At 46.7% G+C, this 23,935-nt stretch overlaps 1 protein-coding gene across 50 annotated transcripts in view; it reads right to left on the reverse strand.

Moving 5' to 3' along the window:
• Positions 1–23,935, reverse strand: part of LRRFIP1 (LRR binding FLII interacting protein 1) — a 131,267-nt gene that overhangs the window by 28,053 nt on the left and 79,279 nt on the right. For 19 of the 50 annotated variants that reach the window (XM_036901140.2, XM_036901141.2, XM_036901145.2 and 16 more), the window contains 6 exons: positions 22,551–22,583; positions 18,631–18,690; positions 16,156–16,218; positions 13,544–13,621; positions 10,654–10,719; positions 4,683–4,760 (listed from right to left, as the gene is read on the reverse strand). The exons of 12 other annotated variants lie outside the window; for them this stretch is intronic. In XM_036901140.2, the coding sequence (XP_036757035.2) occupies positions 4,683–4,760; positions 10,654–10,719; positions 13,544–13,621; positions 16,156–16,218; positions 18,631–18,690; positions 22,551–22,583 (378 nt within the window). The remainder of the gene's footprint in view (positions 1–4,682; positions 4,761–10,653; positions 10,720–13,543; positions 13,622–16,155; positions 16,219–18,630; positions 18,691–22,550; positions 22,584–23,935) is intronic. 19 more of the 50 variants (XM_036901146.2, XM_036901110.2, XM_057503381.1 and 16 more) reach the window with 11 other exon arrangements.

Raw genomic sequence — 23,935 nt, forward strand, 5'->3', positions numbered from 1 at the left:
CCTACCAGCACGGGACCTGCCCCAGCCACCAGACCTCTGTGAACGTCAGACTCCTCATCTGTGACAGGACAAGAGTGCCACATTAAGCAGCTTTTTAGCTTTATTACTCTCACTTCCTGAGCAATACTAAACGTTTTAGGTCAATGTGAAAACACGGTAGTAACAGGTTTATGAAATATGCCAGTATTTTATAAGCACAATTGAGTATATGCAAAGACATCTTTTAAAATCTACTGGAAATGGTCAATTCTAAAAACTTGTCCGTGAAATTTTATGTTATGGCAACTCTTCCTTTAAAAAAAAAATGCTTACAAGTAAAATATTAAATATTTTATTACTTCCAATCTTCTAACATCATGTCTAGATGAGTTTACTGTCTTGGCTCACTGAACGTGATGCCAAGCTTAAAATCCCAGGTTTCCTGTATTGCCAGAGGCTTGCCTACCTTCCTAGAGACAGGATACACCCTGTGGGCATGGAGACCTCCCCCCCACCCCCCACCGCAGAGGGGCTGGGCACAAAGGAACTTTTCCCTGCTGTGTCCCTCCCCAGCCAGGCAGTCCCAGGCCCTGGGTGGGAAATGGGGTCACAGAGGCAGTCGCTGCACGGTCCCTCTCAGGAAACAAGGTGACAGTAGTGAACAATGCTCAGAAAACACCCATTTTAAAGGTAATTTTCCTTCAAATATAAATTGCAGTGGAGTCTACCATTCGAGTGGAAAATTTTGGTTTTAAATAATATTGACATTCTCCTGAAAGACTTGTCCTTGAGTTCTCGTATTCATAATTCAAGACCTGTTTTCCCACCTGGTCCCTGCCAGCCCCCACGTCCTCAGGCAACATAAACCATGGTTCACTACAGCCTCTTGCTTTTCCAGCTCAAATGGGCTGGACGCGCGGCCCATCACTCACGTTCCCTCTGAGTACACACAGGCAACGCGTGCTGCCTCCACTCCGGACGCTCCTGACGGATGTCTCAGAAACGCAGGAGCCTCCCTGGTTTCCTGGGGGTGACCCACGGGCGTGGGCTTCCCCGGTGGGGCCCCCGCCTGGCTGTGCACTTCAGGCCTGCATGGCCAGCCCTCCCGACTCCAGCTCTCTGGAAGCCTCCTGCCTCTCCCCTGGAGCCCGTGTTGCTGACCTTTAAATTGCATGTGCACCCATTTGCTGAGTGTCCATCTCCCCATTTGTGTCTGTGAGGGCAGGGACAGGTCCATTTGCTCATCACTGTGGCCCAGAACACTCTAGATGCTCAATTAGCATTGGCTGAATGAATGGACTACAACTTCCTCAAGGGCACCCTGGACTTGAGAGCATGAAGCTCACCCACAGAGTGGGAGCCAGAAAGCCTTGTCCCACTGAGATGGGCAGGCACTTCTCCGCTTTCCCCAGGGGTGGGGCCTTTGGCAGCTGAGGCTGCTCTGAGCTCAGCCTTCCCTCCACATTCGGAGCCTTCCAGGGCTGCCCCCGCCCCCATAGCACATGTCCCTCCCTGTCCTCTCTCATATTGCTCCCTGATGAATCACCAGGCTAGGGGGCACTTCCCACATGCCACGGTGCCCGGATGACTCACAGAGGAGAACTTAACAGTGCCTGCTTCTTCAGTTGTCTTATTTCTTAAGGGTGTCATCACCCCAGCTCTCCAGGTAAAGCTCAGGAAGTTTACGTGCCCGGCCAGAGGTCCCCAGCCAGGAGCGAGAGCTGGGACGTCTGACCTGGGCTTGTAACTCCCTACTCCCTTCCTGCTCTGTGCTGCTGAGGGGCCAGGCTGCTGGGTCACTGGCCCCGTGGGCCTCTCCCTGGCTCTGCCCCCCCCCCCCCATGCAGGAGGACCAGGGGTCCCATCCCAGCACAACTTTCCTGACTCTTTTCTGGTCAACAAGGCCCAGTATGGCCACCAACACTCTGCTGGCCTAGCAAGCTCCAAGCACAGCACCCACAGCAGCCACCCCAGAGGCAGAAACAGAAATGGTGCAGACTCCGTGTAAGACGACGGCGAGTTCTGGAGCTCACAGAACAGGGCCGGCTCAGCCCCATCCTCTGGAACCTCTGCAGGTACCCGGATTGCTGCTTGTGTTCCACTCGAGATGCTCAACAGCCACTAACCGTGTCCCGGGGAAGTGCCCTGTGTGTCACAGAGATGCCTCTGCCGTTCTGGGGGCCACATACAGGCATCTTCAGCTTTGAGGACCCCACTCATATGAGGTGTCCCGATGGGTGGGAAGACGGCCTGTGTCACACAGCCTGAGGAATGCCGACCTTTACTCACTACATGTGTCAACAGCCCAACCAACTGACCTTTGTCAAAGAGCAGGTGACACAGGGAAGACACGATTGAAACTGATTATCCATAATAAATTGAAAATCAGTTCAAATACCTGATAGTCTTGTACACTGGGCTCTTTGCCCACCTTCCATTCAGAACTCAGCAGGAAGTAATATGTGAGCAGAGTGATAAGTCTCTTCAGCTATAAACTCAGAGAATTAAAAGACAGCTTTAGAACTGGCAAAGCTCCGAGTCCTCCAGCCAGTGGTTTTTCCCCACAATGGCACCTGGAGAAAAGTGGTATCCTCGAGGGTGGGGGAGCTCTGGGTCTGGGGGCACCTGGGCCCCAGACCTTGCCAGGCCCTGCCTACTGTCATGAGACCCCAGGCACGCTGGGTGCACTCAGGCGCGCCTCTGGCTGTAGTCATCTCTAAGCCACGGCATGGAAGTGAAGTTTTCACAAATTTGGAGGCACATGACAAGGAAATATGTATCTCATTTCAACCTCTTCAGTCTAAGTGACTAGCCTGAGCCTTGTCCCTCTGTGACTTCATCATATGCATGAATAAACCCAGAGATGCCCAACAACCACGGGCCTCACAATTCCACACTTCACTTGAGCCATGCGGGCAGGCGACTAGGGGGTTTGGGAGCCTCTGAGAGTCAGGCCTTCTGTCAGTTGTGGATACTTGTATTTCTCTCCAGAAAGTGAGTGTGAGTGTTATTTGTAAGGAAGAGGGACATAAACTGATTTATGGAAAAGCTTTATGAAGGAAAAGCTTTATTCTGGGTCCTAAGGTTTCATGGAGATTAGCCGATGGACTCAGGGCTGCCACACCGCAGGGGACACGCGATCAACAGCCCGACTCAAAGGGAGGCGTGGCTAGGCCAGAGGCTGACCACCCGCCCTGAAAGGCATTCATTCATTCACAGACTCTGTGCTCTGGTCCTTTACGTGACACCCTTAGGAAGCAACTTGTTGAAAACGGAAGTCACGTGACACTGAACGGAACATCTTAATATTCTTGCTGCTGGTCCTGCATGGAGTGGTGAGCCCCAGCCTTTGCAGGGAATCTGTCACCGAGGTCCGCTGCACATGCCTGGGACAGCTCAGGACACGGCTCTTCTATCTTCTTCATTGTTGGTCTCCCAGCTGGGGGGCTCACATGGGCTGAGGGTGGGTGGGCGCCTCAGAGGTGCACCAGCAAGTGTCTGCACCTTACGCAGAGGAGGCAGTCTCATCTGCACAGAGACCAGCTCTCCTGTTCTAGTACACGCACGCCACCATCTATCTCTGGCTTCCTGCCCCCCAAAGTGTAAATGATGGACAGCAACATGTTCCTCCTGTCAGCAGAACACCAGTGCAAGCCTAGGGATGAGTGGCTCCAGCCCTGGCCTTGGAGTCTGGGCAGGGGCACTGAGGCTGCTCTACTCAGCAATACAGGCTCAGGGTCCAGGGATCCCTTCATTTGCTTCCTTAGAAAAGGATGATACCTGCTTTTGGTATGAAACCTCACGGCTTTAAAAGACAGTATTGAATTTAAAAAACAAACATCACCAGCACCTAACACATGCATCTGTACAAGCAGGAAATCTCAGCTCCACTGCCTCCTTTTTGATTACCAGGACACTTGCTACATCCTGAGCACCAACACATCTAACAGTGGGGCTGGGTACCTAAGTCACAAACCACACTCGAGCTTCTCTACAGCTGGGGAGAGGAGACAAGACACCTACTGGCCCTGCTCTGCTTTCTTGAGCCCAGGGCTTATCAAGTGGGGCACCGCTGGCCTTGGGGCCATCCTCCCTCCTGCAGGGCACGCATGCATCACCGGACGCAGCCCCCTCTCTCGCCCTTCCCTGCCACTGTACCTGTCCCCCGCCACCACCCCATCCTCATAACCTGGGCAGCCCTGAACTGCAAAACCTCTGCTGTTAAAAGAATGTGTAGAAGGCATCCTTATGCAAGCCTCAGATGAGGAAACTGAAATGGCGAAAACACAGAATACCGAGACCTAAAGGACCGGGACTAGACAGATGGCCACCGATTTTCCAAAGCAAAACTTGTGTCGTGTCATGCTGAGGGACAAGCAGGAGTGAAACAAACACACATACTGAACAATTCGAGAAGCAGTGGGGGACTGGGGAGCCCCATGGCATTTACAAAATGGCAGAGGTCAGTCCTTCCGATCTTTCATCACTACAAACCCACACCCAGTAGGCACGGCCACCCTGCCCTCCGCCTCCCATACTGAGTTTCCGTCTTCCTGGTAAGACCCCAACTCCAAGTGCCGTTAACAGTTCCTTACAGGGTCCTTCAGAAATTCCACAGTGCAGGTCTGACATCCCCAACTAGTGCTATTCTATTGGGAGGCGGCGGAAGGACAGGCGAGTGGCGCGGGCAGGGGCACACTCACCACTGGGCTGGCCCGCGCCGAGCTGGCTCTGGAGGAGGCGCGCGAGCTGGAGTTCAGGTGGCCGCTGGGCTCCGAGGGCTGCCCACACAGCCCGCCGCCAGGACGCGCAGACAGAAACAAAGGGACAGGGTCAGCAAAGGTGCAATGGGGCAGAGTCACCCGACCGCGCTCCAGGGAGATGGAGAGGTCAGCCACGTGCAAGGCAGAGGAGGGAGGTCAGCATGGAGCACAGGTGCCCCTGGGAAAAGAAGACCATGCCTTTCACAGCTGCAAAGAAACGCCCACTAAGAATTTTTAGAGATTAATCATAACATCAAAAGAACACAGAATTTTTGGTTAGTAGGAACAAAGAGCATCCCTTCAGCTTGGGTGTGGGGTCATGCCTGGCTATGTGCAGAAACCACCTCATCGTGTGGAAATGACTGCTTTTGAGAACATGAGCTGCCCTCCAATCCAGCGCAGAATGTGAAGAGCCGATCAAGGCGCATGGCTTTTTGGCAATCGAAGAGCCTGCTTTCTCTACTATTTTTCCAAGTGGAAACAAAGTAAGATCTGGCTTAATACAAAGTCAGGCACGGCTCTTTTTAAGTGTGAGATTACCTCTTCTGGCTGCATGTACAGTTGCATCCACCGGGTCTATCCATCTATGTAAACTTTCTCTCTTCTGGTAAAGGAAAACTCCAGCAACCGATTTATCTGGAAGTACGTCCTCCGAACTTTGGTTTGTATTCAGTTGTTCTGGTCCCAGATACATTTTCAGGCCTTTTTTTTTTTTCTTTTTAAATCATCTTACTTTTCTCTTGAGGCAAGCAGTGTGCAGGAAGGGAGGAAGGGAGGCAGGATTTGAACCCTGTTCAGGATCACAGGCCTCGAGCAGACTACGGCACGGCCTGAGGATTGTTCTCTGAGGGGCCTGCGGGGCCGCACGCGGCAAGCATGGAGGCCACGGGACTTCAAGGGTGCTCATGACTCTCGCTTTGAACGCTATGGCCAAGTTAGCCTGTTTTTCTACCACAATAGGATTCCCCCGAGGGCAGGGTCCGTGTCTATTTTGTTCCTTGAATTCTCTGTGACCAGAGGAAGGGACACCTCATGTACACAGTGCACACTCAAAAATACTTGCTGAATGAGAGACTCCAGCTTTAGACTATAAATAGCCTTGTCAAGATGAGCAAGTCTCCTCTCCTATCTGTACTCATTCCTGTTCTTGATAGTCACTGAACATTCACACTGCCCTGTAAGACGCTGTTTCTGATGCACAGATGACCCAGCTGCTCATACAATGCACACAGGAGTCACTGCCACATACGGCATATGCAGGAAATTACGAGTCTCACCGTTTAGCTTTACTGTCCAAAATAAAACACAAAATACCTAATGTCAGCATTTTACGGCAGAAGAATTTCACCTCTTGGCTCACTGATACAAGAGAGGTGAACTGCGTCCTATAGACAAACCCTACTGTTTTCTAGGCCAGTCGCTGTCTGGCTTTCAGTGCAGCGAGCGACACGACGGGCGGTTGAGAGTGGAGCTCCTCGCCGGCCCAAGTTTCCCAACTCCTTGTCAAAAATGGCTCTGACCACCCGACCTGACCACGCAGAAAATAGCAAGTCTGAAGTCTGTATTACCCAGGTCCACCTTTGGGGGAGCTTCAGCTTGGGAGTTAGCGTGGCTTTTTGGGGCTGACGCTGGGTGGAGAGGTTGGAGTCCCTGCCCAGGCCCCAACCCTATGGCTGTGAGATCTTGGCCAAGTCACCAAGCTTGTCATCTGTGACTGGAATGAAGGACACTGGCCACGCAGGGGCGCGGAGGGTTACGCCAGAGGATGCCTGCTGGCTGGGCTCGTCCCTGCTTTCACTTTCTGCTAGAAACAACTTCCCTGCCTCCTGGACCAGCCGGCACTGGGGGTGACAACCGCTTCCCAGCGTGACCAACAACTGAGGAGGTCACTTAACTGAATAATGGGATGGAGCATATAAAATCAAAAGGTTTTCGAAATCAAAATAGTTATACCTAACTATTTAATCTCACTTAACCACTTATTTGTAATTAAGTTGTTTAATAGTAAACACACACTGTGGTCGAGGCTAACTTCTTGGGAGAATCGGGAGGTTTCAGAGGCTGGGTGCGCTGGAGATGGGGATGAGTTTTCCTGAGAGGCACCAGGGACCAGGCCTGCCCCCGCAGCCTGGGCTCGGAGATCGCATCAGAGGGTCCCTCTGGCTGTGTCCTGCACTGAGGGACAGGACAGGACCCGAGCCGCAGTCTCCTCACAGCCGGCCTGCCCATTTGTCAGCGGTCATGAACACAAGCTGGATGGAGAGCCTGACGCGGCCACACCGGTGACCGGGGGAAACCTGGTGCAGACGCAGAGGCGACGTCAAGGCTGGGAAAGACGGCAAACAACGGAGCTCGGCGAACCTTCCCTCCCACTCCGCCTGCTAATTTGCTGTCAAATATGTCTTCTGAAGGATTTTATCTTGGTTCAATTTGTTCAATTTAATTCGGCAAACACAGGCTGAGCTCCTGCGTGGGAGCATGGTGTCAGGTGGGGAGAATTATTTTCCTCCTCCTGCGTGGCTTGCCATCAGGGACCTGTGGCCCTGTTCCAGTCATCTGTGCTGCCAGGAAGGGAAGACCTTTCATTTTCTTAAATCCCCTAAAGCCATGATCGCAGGCAAGTCCTACAGTAGGCTGCAGACACAGAAAGAGCAGCCATGGCGGCCAGGGGTGGGGAAGGGGGAGCCATCAGCAGTGCCCACCGGCTGCCTCCTGAGGGTCAAGCTCGGATGGGCAGCTACTCCAAGTCCGCCCACCAAGGTGGCATTCAGGGAATCTGAGACATACATCCCACAGGGCTTTAGAACTCCCACTTTGACCACCCCAGAAAACCACCTAGTGCTGGGGAAACACTTCGTTCTCTTAATGAATTAGTATGCTGTTTATTCTACGATCAAAGAAACTCATTTAGTTGCTTTTATCTGCCACATATAGACCAGAACTATTAATTTAAAAGCAAAATTATAAAAGCACTTTAAACTATTTCTTAGCCAACCATCATATTTCATGTGGGGGTTGGAAGCGTTTTTATAGGATTTGTGGGGGATCCTAGGCCTGCAGACGCATCAGCCACCGGCAAGTACTCAGTGGGACTGACAGTCTTTCAACTGGTCTGCAGAACATGCAGATTAGCTTCCTCACTTTCATATACTGACCCACATTTCCATCCTGTCCACCTTTATTGCTCATTTGCTCACTCATTTTCTCATTCAACAAGTATTTTTTGTGCAGCTACTATACTTCTGTGATGAGAGCTGAGCCTACCATTTCAAATCCTTTGAAGAGGTGGAAAGACAATAGAATTTAAAAAGGGAAATTACCATCTAGATTGGTAAGGAAGAAGTCAAACTGTCACTGTTTGCAGATGACGTGATATTATACATAAAAAACCCTAAAGAATCCACTCCAAACTACTAGAACTAATATCTGAATTCAGCAAAGTTGCAGGATACAAAATTAATACACAGAGATCTGTTGCATTCCTATATACTAACGATGAACTAGCAGAAAGAGAAATCAGGAAAACAATTCCATTCACAATTGCATCAAAAAGAATAAAATACCTAGGAATAAACCTAACCAAGGAAGTGTAAGACCTATACCCTGAAAACTACAGGACACTCTTAAGAGAAATTAAAGAGAACACTAATGGAAATTCAACCCATGCTCTTGGGTAGGTAGAATTAATATTGTCGAAATGGCCATCCTGTCTAAAGTAATCTACAGATTCAATGCAATCCCTATCAAAATATTGACAGCATTCTTCAATGAACTGGAACAAATAGTCCTACAATTCATATAGAACCACAAAAGACCCTGAATAGCCAAAGCAATCCTGAGAAGGAAGAATAAAGCGGGGGGGATCTCGCTTCCTAACTTTAAGCTCTACTGCAAAGCCACAGTAATCAAGACAATTTGGTACTGGCACAAGAACAGACCCATAGACCAGTGGAACAGAATAGAGAGTCCAGATATTAACTCAAGCATATATGGTCAATTAATATATGAGAAAGGAGCTATGGATATACAATGGGGAAATGACAGCCTCTTCAACAGCTGCTGTTGGGAAAACTGGACAGCTACATGCAAGAGAATGAAACTGGATTACTGTCTAACTCCACACATGAAAGTAAACTCAAAATGGATCAAAGACCTGAATGTAAGTCATGAAACTATAAAACTCTTAGATGAAAACATAGGCAAAACTCTCTTGAATATAAACATGAGCAACTTCTTCATGAACAGATCTCCCCGAGCAAGGGAAACAAAAGCAAAAATGAACAAGTGGGATTATATCAAACTAAAAACCTTCTGTATAGCAAAGGACACCATCAGTAGAACTAAAAGGCATCCTACAGTATGGGAGAATGTATTCATAAATAACATATCCAATAAGGGGCTGACATCCAAAATATATAAAGAGTTCACATGCCTCAACAAACAAAAAGCAAATAATCCAATTGAAAAATGGGCAGAGGATATGAACAGACAGTTCTCCAAAGAAAAAATTCAGATGGCCAACAGGCACATGAAAAGATGCTCCACATCACTAGTCATCAGAGAAATGCAAATTAAAACCACATGAGATATCACCTCACACCAATTAGGATGGCCAACATCCAAAAGACAAACAACAAATGTTGGCAAGGATGTGGAGCCAGGGGAACCCTCCTACACTGCTGGTGGGAATGTAAATTAGTTCAACCATTGTGGAAAGCAGTATGGAGGGTCCTCAAAAAACTAAAAATAGAAATACCATTTGACCCAGGAATTCCACTTCTAGGAATTTACCCTAAGAATGCAGCAGCCCAGTTTGAAAAAGACATATGCACCCCTATGTTTATCGCAGCACTATTTACAATAGCCAAGAAATGGAAGCAACCTAAGTGTCCATCAGTAGATGAATGCATAAAGAAGAGGTGGTACATATACACAATGGAATATTACTCAGCCATAAGAAGAAAACAAATCCTACCATTTGCAACAACATGGATGGAGCTAGAGGGTATTATGCTCAGTGAAATAAGCCAGGTGGAGAAAGACAACTATCAAATTATTTCACTCTTCTGTGGAGAATGAGAACAAAGAAAAAACTGAAGGCACAAAACAGCAGCAGACTCACAGAACCCAAGAATGGACTAACAGTTACCAACGGGAAAGGTAAGGGTGGGTAGGAAGAGAGGGATAAGGGGAATAAGGGGCATTACGATTAACACATATAATGTAGGGGGTGCAAAGGAAGGCAGTATAGCACAGAGAAGACAGGTAGTGACTCTACAGCATCTTACTACACTGATGGATAGTGACTGTAATGGGTTATGTGGTGGGAACTTGATAATGGGGGAATCTAGTAACCACAATGTTGCTCATGTAATTGTATATTAATGATACCCCCCCAAAAGGTTAAAAGGCACTTTTGAAGGAAGTAAAACATGGAAAAAAATTTCAAATTTCCAAAAGACAGATTAAATAAACTGTGCTAGTTACAAAAAAAAAATTACATATGGGTAATATTCTGAGTCTTTAAATGTGCTCATCTTCCTCTCTTATCCAGAGGTGAAAATAATTTCTGGGCTGTTGAATTCTTTTTCTTCCTTTTGTTATTTTAAGACCATGTTGTTACTGGTTAGTATTGTCAGCACATTGCAGGGAAAGAGCCGATGCAACTCAGTTAAGGTTAGTCTTCTCCCTCTGACCTCACAGCAAACCCATGAGTGAGCTCATTAAACTAACAACAAAAGGCTTCGTAAATCACACTCTCCACAACACTCATGTGGAAAACTGAGATGAGACAGTGCTTCCTCCCTGTAACTCTGGTTAGTTATCTTCCACACTGGAACCGTGCCCAGCGAGCCACCCTAGCATCATGCAGCAGAGGGAGAAAATCTGGGAACCACAGGAAGTGCCTCACAGCGTGGGAACGGCAGGCACGGCCCCATCGAGCCCCACCGAGACTGCTGTCATCGAACACGGACGCCTGCGAGGAAAGCAGACTGTCAGCACAATGCGCCTTCCTCTCTCCATCAGCACCCGGAAACCGTTAGAATGTAAGCGCAGGAAGATCGACACGTGCCAGGAACAGGTCCTGAACTCAACCCAATGGAAAGCATGTAGGGAAAGCTCAAAACCGCCTTCACAGGCTGTGCAGCCAAACAAGGACGTGCAAAACTCGGAGAGGTTTCAGTTGCTGGCATGCAGCATGATCTCTGGCAGATCCTTTAAATCCACTATTCTGAAAAACAGTCCTTTCTAAGTAAAAACTTGTCAATTCAGATTTAAAACAAGCAGTTATTTCAAACATCCTGAATTTTGTCATGGCATTTTCATACTTGATGTGTAGAAAATTATCCTAACATGAAGTGACTTTGGAATAAGTCAGATGTTAATTACAGCTTAATATTTTATAATTCTTTGAAAATTTCTAAATAGAAAACAGAGTATGTGATTAACTTAAAAATCCTATGTAACTAATCGCTGAGGGTAAACAGGAGTTTACAATACCAAGAATGGCCTTGTCAAATTTTGCCCAGCAAAAAGGAACTTCAATTTTCTCCATTTCACCTTGAAGACACAGCTGGTTTGCCCAGCCAGTTATATATCTAATTCATAAGTGTGCAACCTCATGGAAATTCAGAAACTTATTGTGGATTAAGTGAAGGTTCCTGTGGCCAGGATTCTCATCTGGCCCTGGTTAGCTAGCTCACTACACATGTGTAGGCAATGCAGCATTATTGACTCTATAAAGAGCTCTGCCCAGTGCTCTGGGTGACACGGTGGCACGGCTGCAAGGCTGCAGGAGAGCAGAGCAGAGGCTGGAGTGGTGGCAGCGCCGAGGACAGAGGCTCAGAGGACGGCTGTGCAGACAGAGAGGCCCAGAGGCAGAGACTGGCTTGCTGCCTGCAGACTCGCTCTGAGTGGACGGGATCCTAGTGACTGACCTGCCACCTGGAAATAAAGTTGGGTATAACCCTTTTACCCCAAGAACGTTCTACTGTCATTTCTTTGGTCACAGTGAATCCATAGTGAACTTGCCCAGGGCTGAAACCCATTGGCAAGACACTTACTAACAGCATAATATACCAACTTTGAATATTTAGGTTTCCTGCATAGTGTAAGTACCTTTTATTTAAAACTAGAAATGACCTAAATAATATAGTACAATGGACTAATATCCAAAGGGAAAAAGTATGTCATCAGTGTTGCTCCATTCCTACCCAACAATCCTATACTCTCCTAGCGGCTTAAGTGGTGACACAGCTATTGTCGGCCGTCTGGAGAAATAAAACCCAGACCTGGCCAAAGGGGAGTGGCAGACACTGCACGTATAAGCTCCACGTGAAGGAGTGATTCACCCGTATCAGGGCTGCAAACAGGGGGATCCCCACCCCAGAGGGGCGCGCAGGCGGCGGGTGCGCAGGCGCGGTGAGGTGGCCAGGGGACAGAAGAGGGGGTGCGGGGGCCGCCGGGGAGCAGTCACACCCGGTAATTCCGAGCCGGCCAGGCAGCGCTGTGCAGACAGGGCAGGAGGATGAGAGGGAACGGCAGGTTTTAAAGGCCTGGAAACAACAGCGACAAGCAGCAGTGACAAGGCACGCGTGTGGCAGTCATCACGGAGGCCAGTCACGGTGCGGCCGTCGGAAGAAACGAGTGTGTGTGCACCGCGTTTGCAGTCGAGCTGATACATGCAAGTCCAAATTTACAAGAAAGTTGAATATAAGATGATTTTTAACTTTCAAAACAGTGAACTTCCCCAGAACCCCTGAAATGCAGCTATATTCTAGTCATTTCTTTTCAGGCGCTCCTGGAAGAAAAGGCCAGGTGAGAAAGACTGGTGACAAGGTGACCACCGCCACCAAGAGCAAGCCAGCCACAACTCGAAACCCCAGGTTAATGAAGCACGGACATTCCCACACAGGAAGCATGCAGCAGAAACAGTACTGTTATTTTCCCGCAAGGACCCCAGCCTTAGCCTTAAAGATACAAAAGGAGCGTGAGGTCGCTTCAACTGGCCGGGGAGGGTGCCTCCCTGTCACAAGGCAATCCTCACCCGGAACACGACCCAGCCAGCCAGTGCCTGTGCAGGGTGTGCTGGAACTTAAAGGCAGCTCCCCGGTGCAGCCCGGGGCTGAGCTCATTACAGGAGCATGATTCATTTACAGACAGAGGCTGTGAAGGCCGCAGCGCCGGGCGGGGAGTGTGCGTGACCAGGAATGAGTCACCCAGCAAGGAGATGACCACTCAGCCTCCACAACATGATCTGCGCTCGGAGCTCTGGTCCTGACTTCCCTGCATGAGACCCGGACACTTGTTCGCACCGCCAGGCTGGGCTTATCAAAACAGGAAACGGCAGTGCCGGCCAAAGAAGGAGCGCTGTTCTCCCCACTTCCCAAAGACAGAGGAGTCGGATTATGCACAAAAGCCTTCCAAATTGCTTCCTGGACACATTTACAAGAGAAAAATATTTTTAAGAAAACAAATGAAACCCCAAATGGGGAACAATTGCTGGAAAAGGAGGAGAGACCCAAGGGACCAATTTTTTGGACTTGTGCTTGTGGAAGTATAAATGAGAGGCCCCTTTTTCCTAAACTACTTTTCTTCTATATAAGGATCTAAATTATTTTGTGTGTTTTAAAAGGCTGAGAAAAGCCTTAGCAAGTTAATCAAGCCAACTGAAACACATGCGTTTGCCGTCTGGCCTTCAGATAGAAGAGGTTGAAGGACCTGCATGCATTTGATCAGCAATTAAAGTGATACAGAGAAGGAAGAGAAGGAGGGGAAAGCGATGTGAAAACAGGACAGACCCGGTTTCCATTCTGGGCAGACAGGGGTCTGGGAGCCAGGCCGCTACTGGGAAGCCCGAGGTCAGAGCCAGACAGTCCCTGTAATCAGACAAAACGGGCGGGAGGAGAGAAAGGCTCACAGCTTCGTGTCACCTCAAAGGTACCTCAGGACTGTAAAGTCACACAAAACTGTCTCCTACAGCAAGACCGGTGAAGAGCATGCGAGGGAGAAAGAAGGAAGGTCAGGGGGCAGCGACAGTCCAGTCAACCCGCAAACTACCACCTGGGAGCAAATTGGGACTTTTGAGTCCTACCCAGGCAGAAACAGATTTCGATAATTTTAATTGCTAGCAAGAGCACAGGGTTTTAAAGGTCTTTGTAATCTGAGTTCTAAATTTTTAAGTTTTTTTTTTTTTTTTGGTGGAAAACTCAAAACCAAGAATTTACAGATAACCTTTATGTAATAAAGTATTTCATTGGAGATGATCTGTAGGCACCAAGGGCAGGCCGCCCCAAGGTGTGCCATTGTGACATGCAGATTTCAGAGCTGAGAACAATCAAGGCCGATGGCTGAATTATAATGTGACCTAGGTGTGGTGGACTGAATTACTTGCCTTTTCCTTTGAAGTCTTAGACTCCTTCCCCTTCTCCTCCGCTAGGGATGGCATATATGCCTCCCTCTCCCTGTCTCTGGAACCCAGGTCTATGGCTTCCCCTTATGTAGGTAGTTCAGCTTTGACTTTTGTCTCCTGCTAACCTGTCTCACGTCAGTTTGATCCTTAGACCAGTGAGAAGAACAGCGAGGGGCAGAGGGCATTTCTTTCTCCCCAACACCTTGGTAAGGAATTTATATGATGCACATGTGTTCAGGAGTCAGCAAAGACATGATAAATTCAGTGGTATAACTCTGAGACAAATAGTCTATACGTTTCTGGGGGATACTATGATATAAATTAATAGTTAATCCTGAATAAAATGTTCTCTCCTAATTAAAGGACGCTTAGAGAAGCTAGTTGCTCCAGATCTCTCTGCTGGCAGTATTCTACTCATCATGCCAGCACGGAACAGTCCATGGGAAGGATGTGGTTCCATTCCGGTAACTTGGTGCACCTTATGATGTTCGTTCTGCCATCCCTTCAAGGTCGCCTAACTTGTGCTCGGAATTCCTGTGCCCTGAATAAGCAATACCAAAATGACCTGAGCGGCAGGCCAATGGCATTCTGGGGTGGACAGGGAGAAACTTTCCAATATCTAACACAAACACTGAAACTTGTTCCAATAGTTGGGAGAATGCCCTGTATGGAACCATTTTGTCAACCCCCCTGTGGGACCGAAGAGCAAAGGCCCGGGTGGGACAAGTGGCCCCTGCCTCCACCCAACACTGCAGCGGCATGTCCTGGGGGGCTTCTGACAAATCTGAGAGATGCAGGACTTATTCAGAAGAGTCTTCAGTACTACACACCACACTGGTACCTTCCCACTGCTAGATTTAAATAGTTAAACCAGTTGGTGTGCTGTGCAGGAACAGACAAGGCCCCTTGGAGCACAGCGATTAGCAGGAAGAACCTGTGGCTTGGTGAGCAAAACAAGCTGTCAGCCAGTATACTGGTGGGGACACAAAGGGCTTCGTGTTTTGAATGCACCAGCTCTAATTTTGACCTGAACACTGTGGATGGAGGTTATCTCTCTTAAATGAATTTAAATGGGTCAGACACATGCTGAGCTTTGATGAGTAATTCAAGTTCGAGTAGCAAGGGCTGGAGCCCCCGCAGAGGGACTGGCAGGTGGGGAAGGAAGGAAGGGCCAGGAGTTAAGGCTTCTCTGGCTCGACTTGCTTAGCTTCTATTTATTTTTCTATTTATTCTTTTTTTTTCCTCCTGGGTGTTCTTTAAGGTTCAGCCTGCATCCTCTGTAGTGTCACTTGCTGGCTAAATGAGTTTCTCCCCATCCTCCTATTTTCCGTTGGGACGGTGTCTCTGGCAGGCGGGTCTGTTCTCTGTTGCAGAAGTAAATGCTTCCAAGGTACCTACCTCACCTGCTGGGCTTTGTGATCTTCCTACCTAACTAGTTCCCTAATGTCTGCTGGGTGACTCTGAGAGAATGACCTGGGACAAACGAGCCTTACCTAACAGGGTTCTTAAGGAGTTTAGAAATACTTGCCTATCAAGATTGATGCAAGTTCTTAAAGAATGAAAGGAACTCTATTGTGCAGACATTCTGGGTGTCACTGGATTGCATTCCAAGTCTAGTCCATGCCTGAGAAATTGCCACCAAGTTTGCACACACCCTACAAAGCAATTCTCTTGTCAAGGACTATCAAGTAAAGAATTTCAAGGCTTTTTTCTTTTCTTCTCTTTCTCATGACTTCTAACTACAAAGTATACAAAAATTCTTTCATTGTACCCAAATTCAAGCATTTGGATATGAATTCAAATGCAAGACAGTGGGTAAGTCTGAACTAAGTATGCCAAGTTAATTACTGCTCAGAAACTGACTTTAACATCTATCCAAATGAAAATTCATAAAACAGATATTAAAAGAGAAAAAGGGTTGCATTCACACACACAAGATTGCATGCCACAAAACCTGTGGTTTCTGAAGATGGGATGTGAAAGATTTAAATGGAAACCAACCAACTTCTCTTCTCTGGATGTTGACCAAGTAGAGAATCTGCTGTCCCCGCTGTAGCTGGAATTCTGAGCACCAAAGAAGACACTGTCAGTGACATGAGCGCTTCCTTGTTATCCCCAAAGCACCACCTGCCCCAGCCAAAAGGCACAGATAAAACGACGCAACGAAAGCTGTATCAGTATTGTGCGAATGCGGATGCAGCTCATCAATCGAGGCACTCTGCTGCAGCAGAGATTCTCAACAACTAGAGGCTCTGAGCTATATTTTGTGTCAGGGTTTATGTCTCAGGGATGTTTTATGGTTTAACTAGCACCGTTTCTCACAATTTTGCATCTCTTGCATTACTTGAATTGCTAAATCTCCTGATGGACCATCTGTAGCCTCCTTGTCTAGACTTCGCATATCATATACCTTCAAAAGGCTGCACTTAATGCAAAATTGTCAGTGTTTCCTCAGCCCAGCCCCTTCGAGGGCTGTGGCTCGGCCCAAGCTCCAGGAGGTGAGTGGAGCCTTAGAGCGCAGACCCCTTCCAGCTGTGAACCGTCCCCAGGACGGAATGTCCCACAGCTGTCTGCATGGTGTGTTACTACATACTTAATAAAGACCAGATCCAACCAAGAATCTGGATGGGGAGGTGATACGTGTAAACGCTGCAGATGGAGGTATAAACAGTGATCAAAACGATCGAACACTTCCCCTCTCATGGAGACTGTGGGTTCCCCCTAGAGGAAACAGGTATTTCCAGACCTTTATATCAGTCCGGTCATTTTATTCCCTCCCATAGACTGGTATTTCTGATATCTATAAAACCCCTCACTCCCATCCAATCTTTTCTCCAAGTCCATCCTCATCCGGTTCCTGGAGTTTTCTGCTCTGGGATCTTCCTGTATCAGATGCTGCATTAGATGTAGATTATTTGGTTCTTCAATCACTGTATTTCCTCATTATTTATTAAATCAGTCTTATGTCTGGTTTCACTCCATGGTAACCAGTTTTATAATCAAGTTCTTTTGTGTTTGATTTCTAGAGGTATTACTTAAATTAAACTGAAAGACACACTTTTACTGTTTTAACACAAAAAAAATCAAAGAATAAAATATATGGCTATAGGTACAACATAGATGTCGCCTTGTACTGTCACAATCATGCTGGCACTCCTTGTTTGGGATATTCTAGAGAAGAATGTTATGTTGGGTGGAATGGGACTAAAGAATTTATAAGATAACATGCAGCTCTAAAGGATGATTCTTTGTGATCAACTACGGCAAAACTCCAGCCTTACAGTGAAAACTTGCTAGCTACTCAGTATAAACCCAACAAGCAGTCTAGGGCCACAGAGAACATTGCAGCCTTTGCCCTGGTCTGCCAGCACCAACAGTCAGCAGGAACACTGAGCACAGGAGGCAAAACTCTCAGCATCCCACGAGAACAAAATGGTGTGTTGCTTGCTTCTGTCCTCGGAGTGCTGTATTGCCTCAAAGAAAAACAACAGAACTGGAGGAAGTCCAAAGGCTGTCAATGTGAAATGCAACCTAAATAGGAAGACACAGCCTTTAAACCAGAAAGAATTTTTGGTCTGGAATGACAAGAGCTTAGATGAAACAGAATAGAAGTGTGTGCAGTCCTTCCCAGGGATGAGGGTGAAGACCTCATCAGCCTGTTTCAGAAAGCTAGGAGGGGGTTGGGCTACCCCTCTGAAACCTGAAAATATAATTTAAGTGTATATATGATATATCTTGATATAATGTACTGAAGACAAATTAAAAGAAATACTATTCTGGGCAACTAGTAAAATTCACTGCCAGAAAAAAAAAATGATGAAAATGTAATAGGAAGATTTTAGATGATTTAATGTATAACAGATCTGCAGCAGGTCATGAAACTTAATTAAAATGTATCCACTTCAACTTTTTGAAATCCCCAACCACCTCCTTGGGAAGTCCAAAGGCTTCCCCACCTCTCTCACCCTCCCGCTGTTGGCCGCGTTCTTCTTCACCCTTTACTGCAGAGCCCGCCTGCCCTTCCTCTGCCTCCTACCCCTCATCTGCGGGCACTCTAGGCATTTATTTGTATCCGGGAAAACACTGGCTCTAGTACATGTGTCTTCAAAATTACAAATGAGAGGTGTGGATGCACAGCTGTGAAAATGTCAAATGTAAGTGTTTTTAAAAGCTGAATATACTTAATATGTACATTATACACATATGATGAAAGAGCTAATAGTTAATTCTAGATCTTCCTAAACTTGAGAGATTCTTTTCAATATCAATCTCTTACACTAACACTTAGAATGCTGTATTCTAAAAACATTTACCAGTTGAAAACATTAGCTTTTGTTGTGCTCGAGGGGAAAAAAAAAAAGCCACTGTAACACAGAAAAAACAAAACAAAACAGAGAAGCTAAATTTAGCAATATTTTTTAAAAGCTTTGCAGCAACCTGTCTGAATTTTGTGTCATGCAAATTGACTATACTAACCCTGCCAGATCTTCTACTCAGGGATTGCGGTCCACATAATTCTCCTTCATAACCATTTGTCTGTTTCAATGAAGAAAAGAAGAAAACTTACATTAGTACCCAGATGAAGACACAGATATAGAACAGCAAGTAAGGATTAGTTGGGTATAAATAGAGCTTTCTTGGTGGGGGGGATGAGTGACAGCCCCCAGGAGCACACATCTCAGCAGGCCCCCAGTGCCTCCAGGCTTGTGCCCTGCTCCAGGGCAGCTCAGGAGACATCAACAGCCAGGCACCAAATCAGCCCGCTCAGTGTTGCCCGTAGCTACGGGTCGCTCTTGGACTTCAGGCATGGCCGAGTCCCTCCCGAGGAGTGAAGCCTGTGGGCGCGGGTGCACCTGCTTTCCTAGAAGTTCCCCTGTTTCCCTTTATGGAAGTGCTGTGGCAGCGCTAGCTTGAGTGAAGCCTCGATGCCAGGCAAAGGGGTACGGACTCGGCCTGAGTCAATCAGTTTTCAGTTTTTGGTTAAGGTAAGTCCTTGACAATTATGGTCCATTGTGAAGCCATATTCATAAGTTTCAGAAATAGCTTCTATCCAATCTCTAACTGAATGCGAAAGTTCATCCTGGGAAAAATGTTTCTCATGGGGTGCGTCCTCTGGGTTAGTTTTTCATTCATCCAGTCTCCCTACTTTATTTTCCAAAATGAAATCTGAGGATATCTTTCATGGCTTCATGATTTGTCCTCTAGGAAAAAGAATGATTCAATTAAGTGAGTGACCTTCTGCCTTCTCCTCTCAAGTCCCAGACCAAGTTTCCCCAGGCCAAAGCTCAAGCTTTCTAGATCTGCCCTTGTTCGTCTGTAAGAAAATTCCTGCTTTCAAAGTGACAGCTGTCAAGTGTCAGGGACACAACTGACTTTCGAGACAGAAATAGGAGCAGTCCATACAACTGGTAAAATGAAAGGAGATGCCAGGGCTCATGGACACGAGGACAGATTCCAAACGGAAGTTCTGTCATATGACCTTAGCAAGTTGCTTAATCCACTGGAACCTCCACTTCCTTGGCTGTGAAAATGTGCACATTGTGGTATATACCCCAGTGTGAGGACTGGATCTGAGGGCATCCCAAGTGCCTATGCCAGCGCCCTGGGGAGGCAGGTGCTGACCGGTGGGTGAGTGACCACCTGTGGAAGGTGCCCAACACCCAGGAGACCCGGGATCCTGGCCTTGTGCAAAGGGCTGGGCGAGGGGAGACTGGTCAGCACATACTTTGCAGCTATGACATTAATGAATAAATAAATGAATTTCCAGACAGATTATTAATCCAAATCCATAAAACCTTGACTTTGTATTTTGTTCCACTCAAAAACAAGTCAGTCAGTTTGAGTTTCTAAATGAAACCGAGGAGCACATGGAAATTTCTCAACAGTAGATCTGAAGACTGTGAGTAACATTAAAGCATGCCTGAAATAAATTTGATAGTAAAAATACTTTTAGAGATGGGTGGGAATTTTATTCAATCGAATTTCCTTTCTTCTCTTGACAAGATTATTTGATATGGAAATACATGTCAAGGACTTGTATGTTTCAGACTCCAATCTTATTCCCTAGATACCTGTTTAGAAACTAGTTTTGGAAAAAATGAATATAAAACATCAGTCAACTTTAGATGACTTTCACTTGAGTAATAAACGAGGAAGTAAACTATATTACATATATAAACCCTCTGGCTTTCCTTTGGTGCTTATAAAATACATTCTGCTTTAGATGTACTCTTCCTTTTGGGACTCTCAGTTACTTCCTAAGACAGCCTGCAGCATAGAGCAGAGTGGGGTCAAGGATGGGAGGGCAGAGGCATGCCCTCATTCATCACTGTCTCTCCCCTAGCCTTCCCTGCTCTGACTTCCAAGGTTCTCTGGGTCACCCACTCTTTTCAGTTGTAATGGAATTCTAGAACAAATTCCCCAGTCTATAGGATCTCACTGGCATCTCTCTAGTGGAAAGTACTTTGATCTTAAAGTCCACCACCAACTTTCTCCCCTGGGATGGTTTTTATGTGTGGCATGTAGGTGGGTGGAGCTGTTTGTATGTGGCGTAAGCAGGTAAGGAGATTTTAACTGTAGTGACAGAATAAAAAGTCCCTGGACAGCATATCAGCTGCATCTTAAGTCACACCTCTGATGTCCAACTAGCTCTGCTCTACAGAAGTTTGTTTCCATCACCCTAACGTGAGACTCCGTGCATCAGAGTGGCTTGGAGTCTTCTGAAGACCATGGGTCTCAGACCTAGGAAATCGGAATACTTGGAGTTGGGGCCAAGAAATGTGCATTTTAAAAAGTGTCCCAGGTGCATCTTATACACGGTAACGCTGAGATGTGCTACTCTAAGAGAAAAGAAAAGGAAGAAGGCGGTCACGATTTTGCACTTTGTAGAGGATAGTAACATGCAAGGATAAGTGTCCCATCCAACCGGCAACTTGCGGTCAGTCAGAACGCCAACTGCTGTGCAGGGCTGTCAAAGCACCCGAGACCAGGCGTAAGTCAGCTGCGAGTTTCTTGGGTTAACGGTGTTAGATTCTCTCCCTACTGACTCAGCAGACAGACCGCCTTCAAGGGCGTTAGAGTTGGCAAACAAAGAAAGAAAGGCAAAATCAAAACTCTTAACTGTAATACTTGATGCTTTCAATTTAGTTTTAAAAAAGAATGAAAACTGAAAATAAAAAGGAAATCCAAAAAGTGTCCCTGACTATTACGAATGCAGATATCATGTGTTCCTCCAGGGACTGGCCCTTAAATATAACTTAGAGTTTAAAATAAGGAGGCTAAAAATCTGGAAACACACGACTAGCACATTTCATGGCTCAAAGAGTGGAAGGGCAGCCAGAGCCTCGGGGTCCCCACAGTGCTGAGGCAGAGCCCAGGAAGGGCACGTCCTCACTTGGGCCATGTGTCCGTGCTTCCTGCCCGCCAGGGGCTCAGCCCACAACTGCGCAGAGATGCCCAGCCCCTCCCCTCCCTCCATCCTCAGGCCTCCAGGCTGCTAAGTGGAGAACAGTAGCCCCACCAGGAGGCGCGGGGGTCAACTGTGCTGTGCAGATGCTTAGCACTCTAAATTACCAGCTTAAAGGTACAAGCGCATTCTCAAAGCAGGAATTTGCCACATAATTTTGAAATGCAGGGCAATGAATGAAGCTCAAAATGCTTTTAGAAGAAGTCCTTAGAGTGAAGAAGGGTGTAATCTGCTAGGATAACTTCATTCTGCATTACTTTAACCCTGAGCGTACTTTCTGGTGCCATTAAATTTTTCCTCTTTTTTGTGTAGTTTTAAGCTTATGGGTTTTCAGAAGGCACCGAACTCTTCCAGACAGATGTGAGAAGGGAAATTCAAGTTTAAATCTAAAGCATTCAGTGGTGTTACTGGCACTGCTGTCTTTCTCATGGAATACTTTCTGGCCAAAGCGTCTGTTTGCACATTCACATTTGAATGGATCCAGATGAGAAAATAATGGATTTCTCACTAGATAAAGTGACTTTCAAAAGTCTTTCAAAGGAAATGTAGAAGCTTTGATTTGATTGGCATTTTTTTAAAGCACGCTTTTTCCATTTGTACCCACAGCTGCTGGCCCAGTGCACGGCAAACAGCCGGTGCTCAGAAATGGCTGCCGAGTGGATTCCAGCCCTGTGAGCCCCAGGCCTGGGTTCCCGAGTCCGACAAGAGCTACACCTGGGCTCTGGGAAGAAGAGTGCTCACTCTGGTGGGAGCACGTGCCCTGCTGGCTTCAGTCCCCCAGGGACACCGGCGGGTGATATGTGCCTCTTTTTGGACAAAGATGTGCTTGGCTGTTTAGACACCCATGAGATTAGTAAATACAACACAGGCTATTATTTGTCACACAACAAACTCTTAGGATCACACTGCAAGGTCTAGCCAACCATCTCACCCAGGTGTAGGGGGCCCCATACTCCAAATCAGGCTGCGACCGTCCGAGCAAGGATGGAGGAGGAAAAAAGGGTGGCCACAAATCAATTGAGAAGCTGAGTAAAACATAACAAAACATAAAGCACAGGCAATCTCGAAAATCTTAACAAAATTACATTTCTTCATGACCTTCAGGATCTCATGTGTATTTACAAAAGGAATTACATTAGAATGACAGCTACCATAAAGCCCAACCACATTAAATAAAACTTCTGTGGCCAATGTGGCTGTAACTCATGAAACACTGAGCAAATCTTATTTCCTCCTCTGTAAAAATCGGGTGAAAGGTGCATCATTATCAATTTCCCAATAAGGAAAATGAAAAATGATATCTAAAATCTAGATTTTTCTGAGAGGAATATCCATATAAACACTAAGAAAGTAAAGTTTCCCCCATTTTTTAAGGGTTTATCATCACTGTCAGTTGAATGCAGAAAGCCTGTGTTTTGGGAAAGCCAAGAAATAAAATATGTGGTCTTTGAACCTTGCCCACTAAAGATTTCCAAATATTAAAATGCACAAAATATGCACAAGTGGGCCCTACAGAGATGGAATGAGATGAAGTTCCTCTCAGCAGGGCAGTGGGGTCGCCTTGCTGGGTCCACCAACAGGGGAGGCCAGAGTTCCCGGCCCCCGAGGAGCCTGGGGACTGACACTGTCACAGAGGGCCGAGGTCCCGAGAAACCTTTTAATTGCTCTGGGCTTGTTTTGTACCTGTAAGAGTTAAGGGGTTTGACTCATCTCCAGGGTCCAAGTTCTCAAGGTCTGTGGCATTTAAAGAGGATTATTTCTTTAGATCAAGTACTTACGGAAATAGTAGTGTGCAAACCACACAGCCAAAAATGGAAATCCCACCCGGCGCTGGTTTTCCACTTTCTCCAAGTCTCTTATTTAACATCCAAATTTCATATCCCCTCTATAAACTTGTTTACCTTAAAACAAATATACTCAATATGCTGGCAAAGAATGGTGCCAGCAAAAAAAGTAACTCATTTCTGGTTAAAATAATTAAAAATGAAATGAATGCTATAAACATACTAATATGCACTAGGATTACAACAGTTTTAAACTCTTTGGGGTTAGGAAACGCTCCTTGAATCTTAAGGAAGTGACAAATTCTTTTCCCAGAAGATTCAAGTACACTCAAAACCCTGAATACAATTTCAGGAGGACCATAGATCTGAAACAGTATTTTGGTAGATTTGGATTCTGTCTCCAGTATCTCTCCTAGTCTCTCTTGCTATTAATCAGGTTTTGCTCCCACCATTTCCATCAAAAGTGCCCTTGTGAAGGTCACAGATGTCCTCCGTGGTGCTGAGGCCAAAGGTCAGTCCTTGGTCTATGCTC

Source organism: Manis pentadactyla, chromosome 6 (assembly GCF_030020395.1).
Source record: "Manis pentadactyla isolate mManPen7 chromosome 6, mManPen7.hap1, whole genome shotgun sequence".
Taxonomy (NCBI): domain Eukaryota; kingdom Metazoa; phylum Chordata; class Mammalia; order Pholidota; family Manidae; genus Manis; species Manis pentadactyla.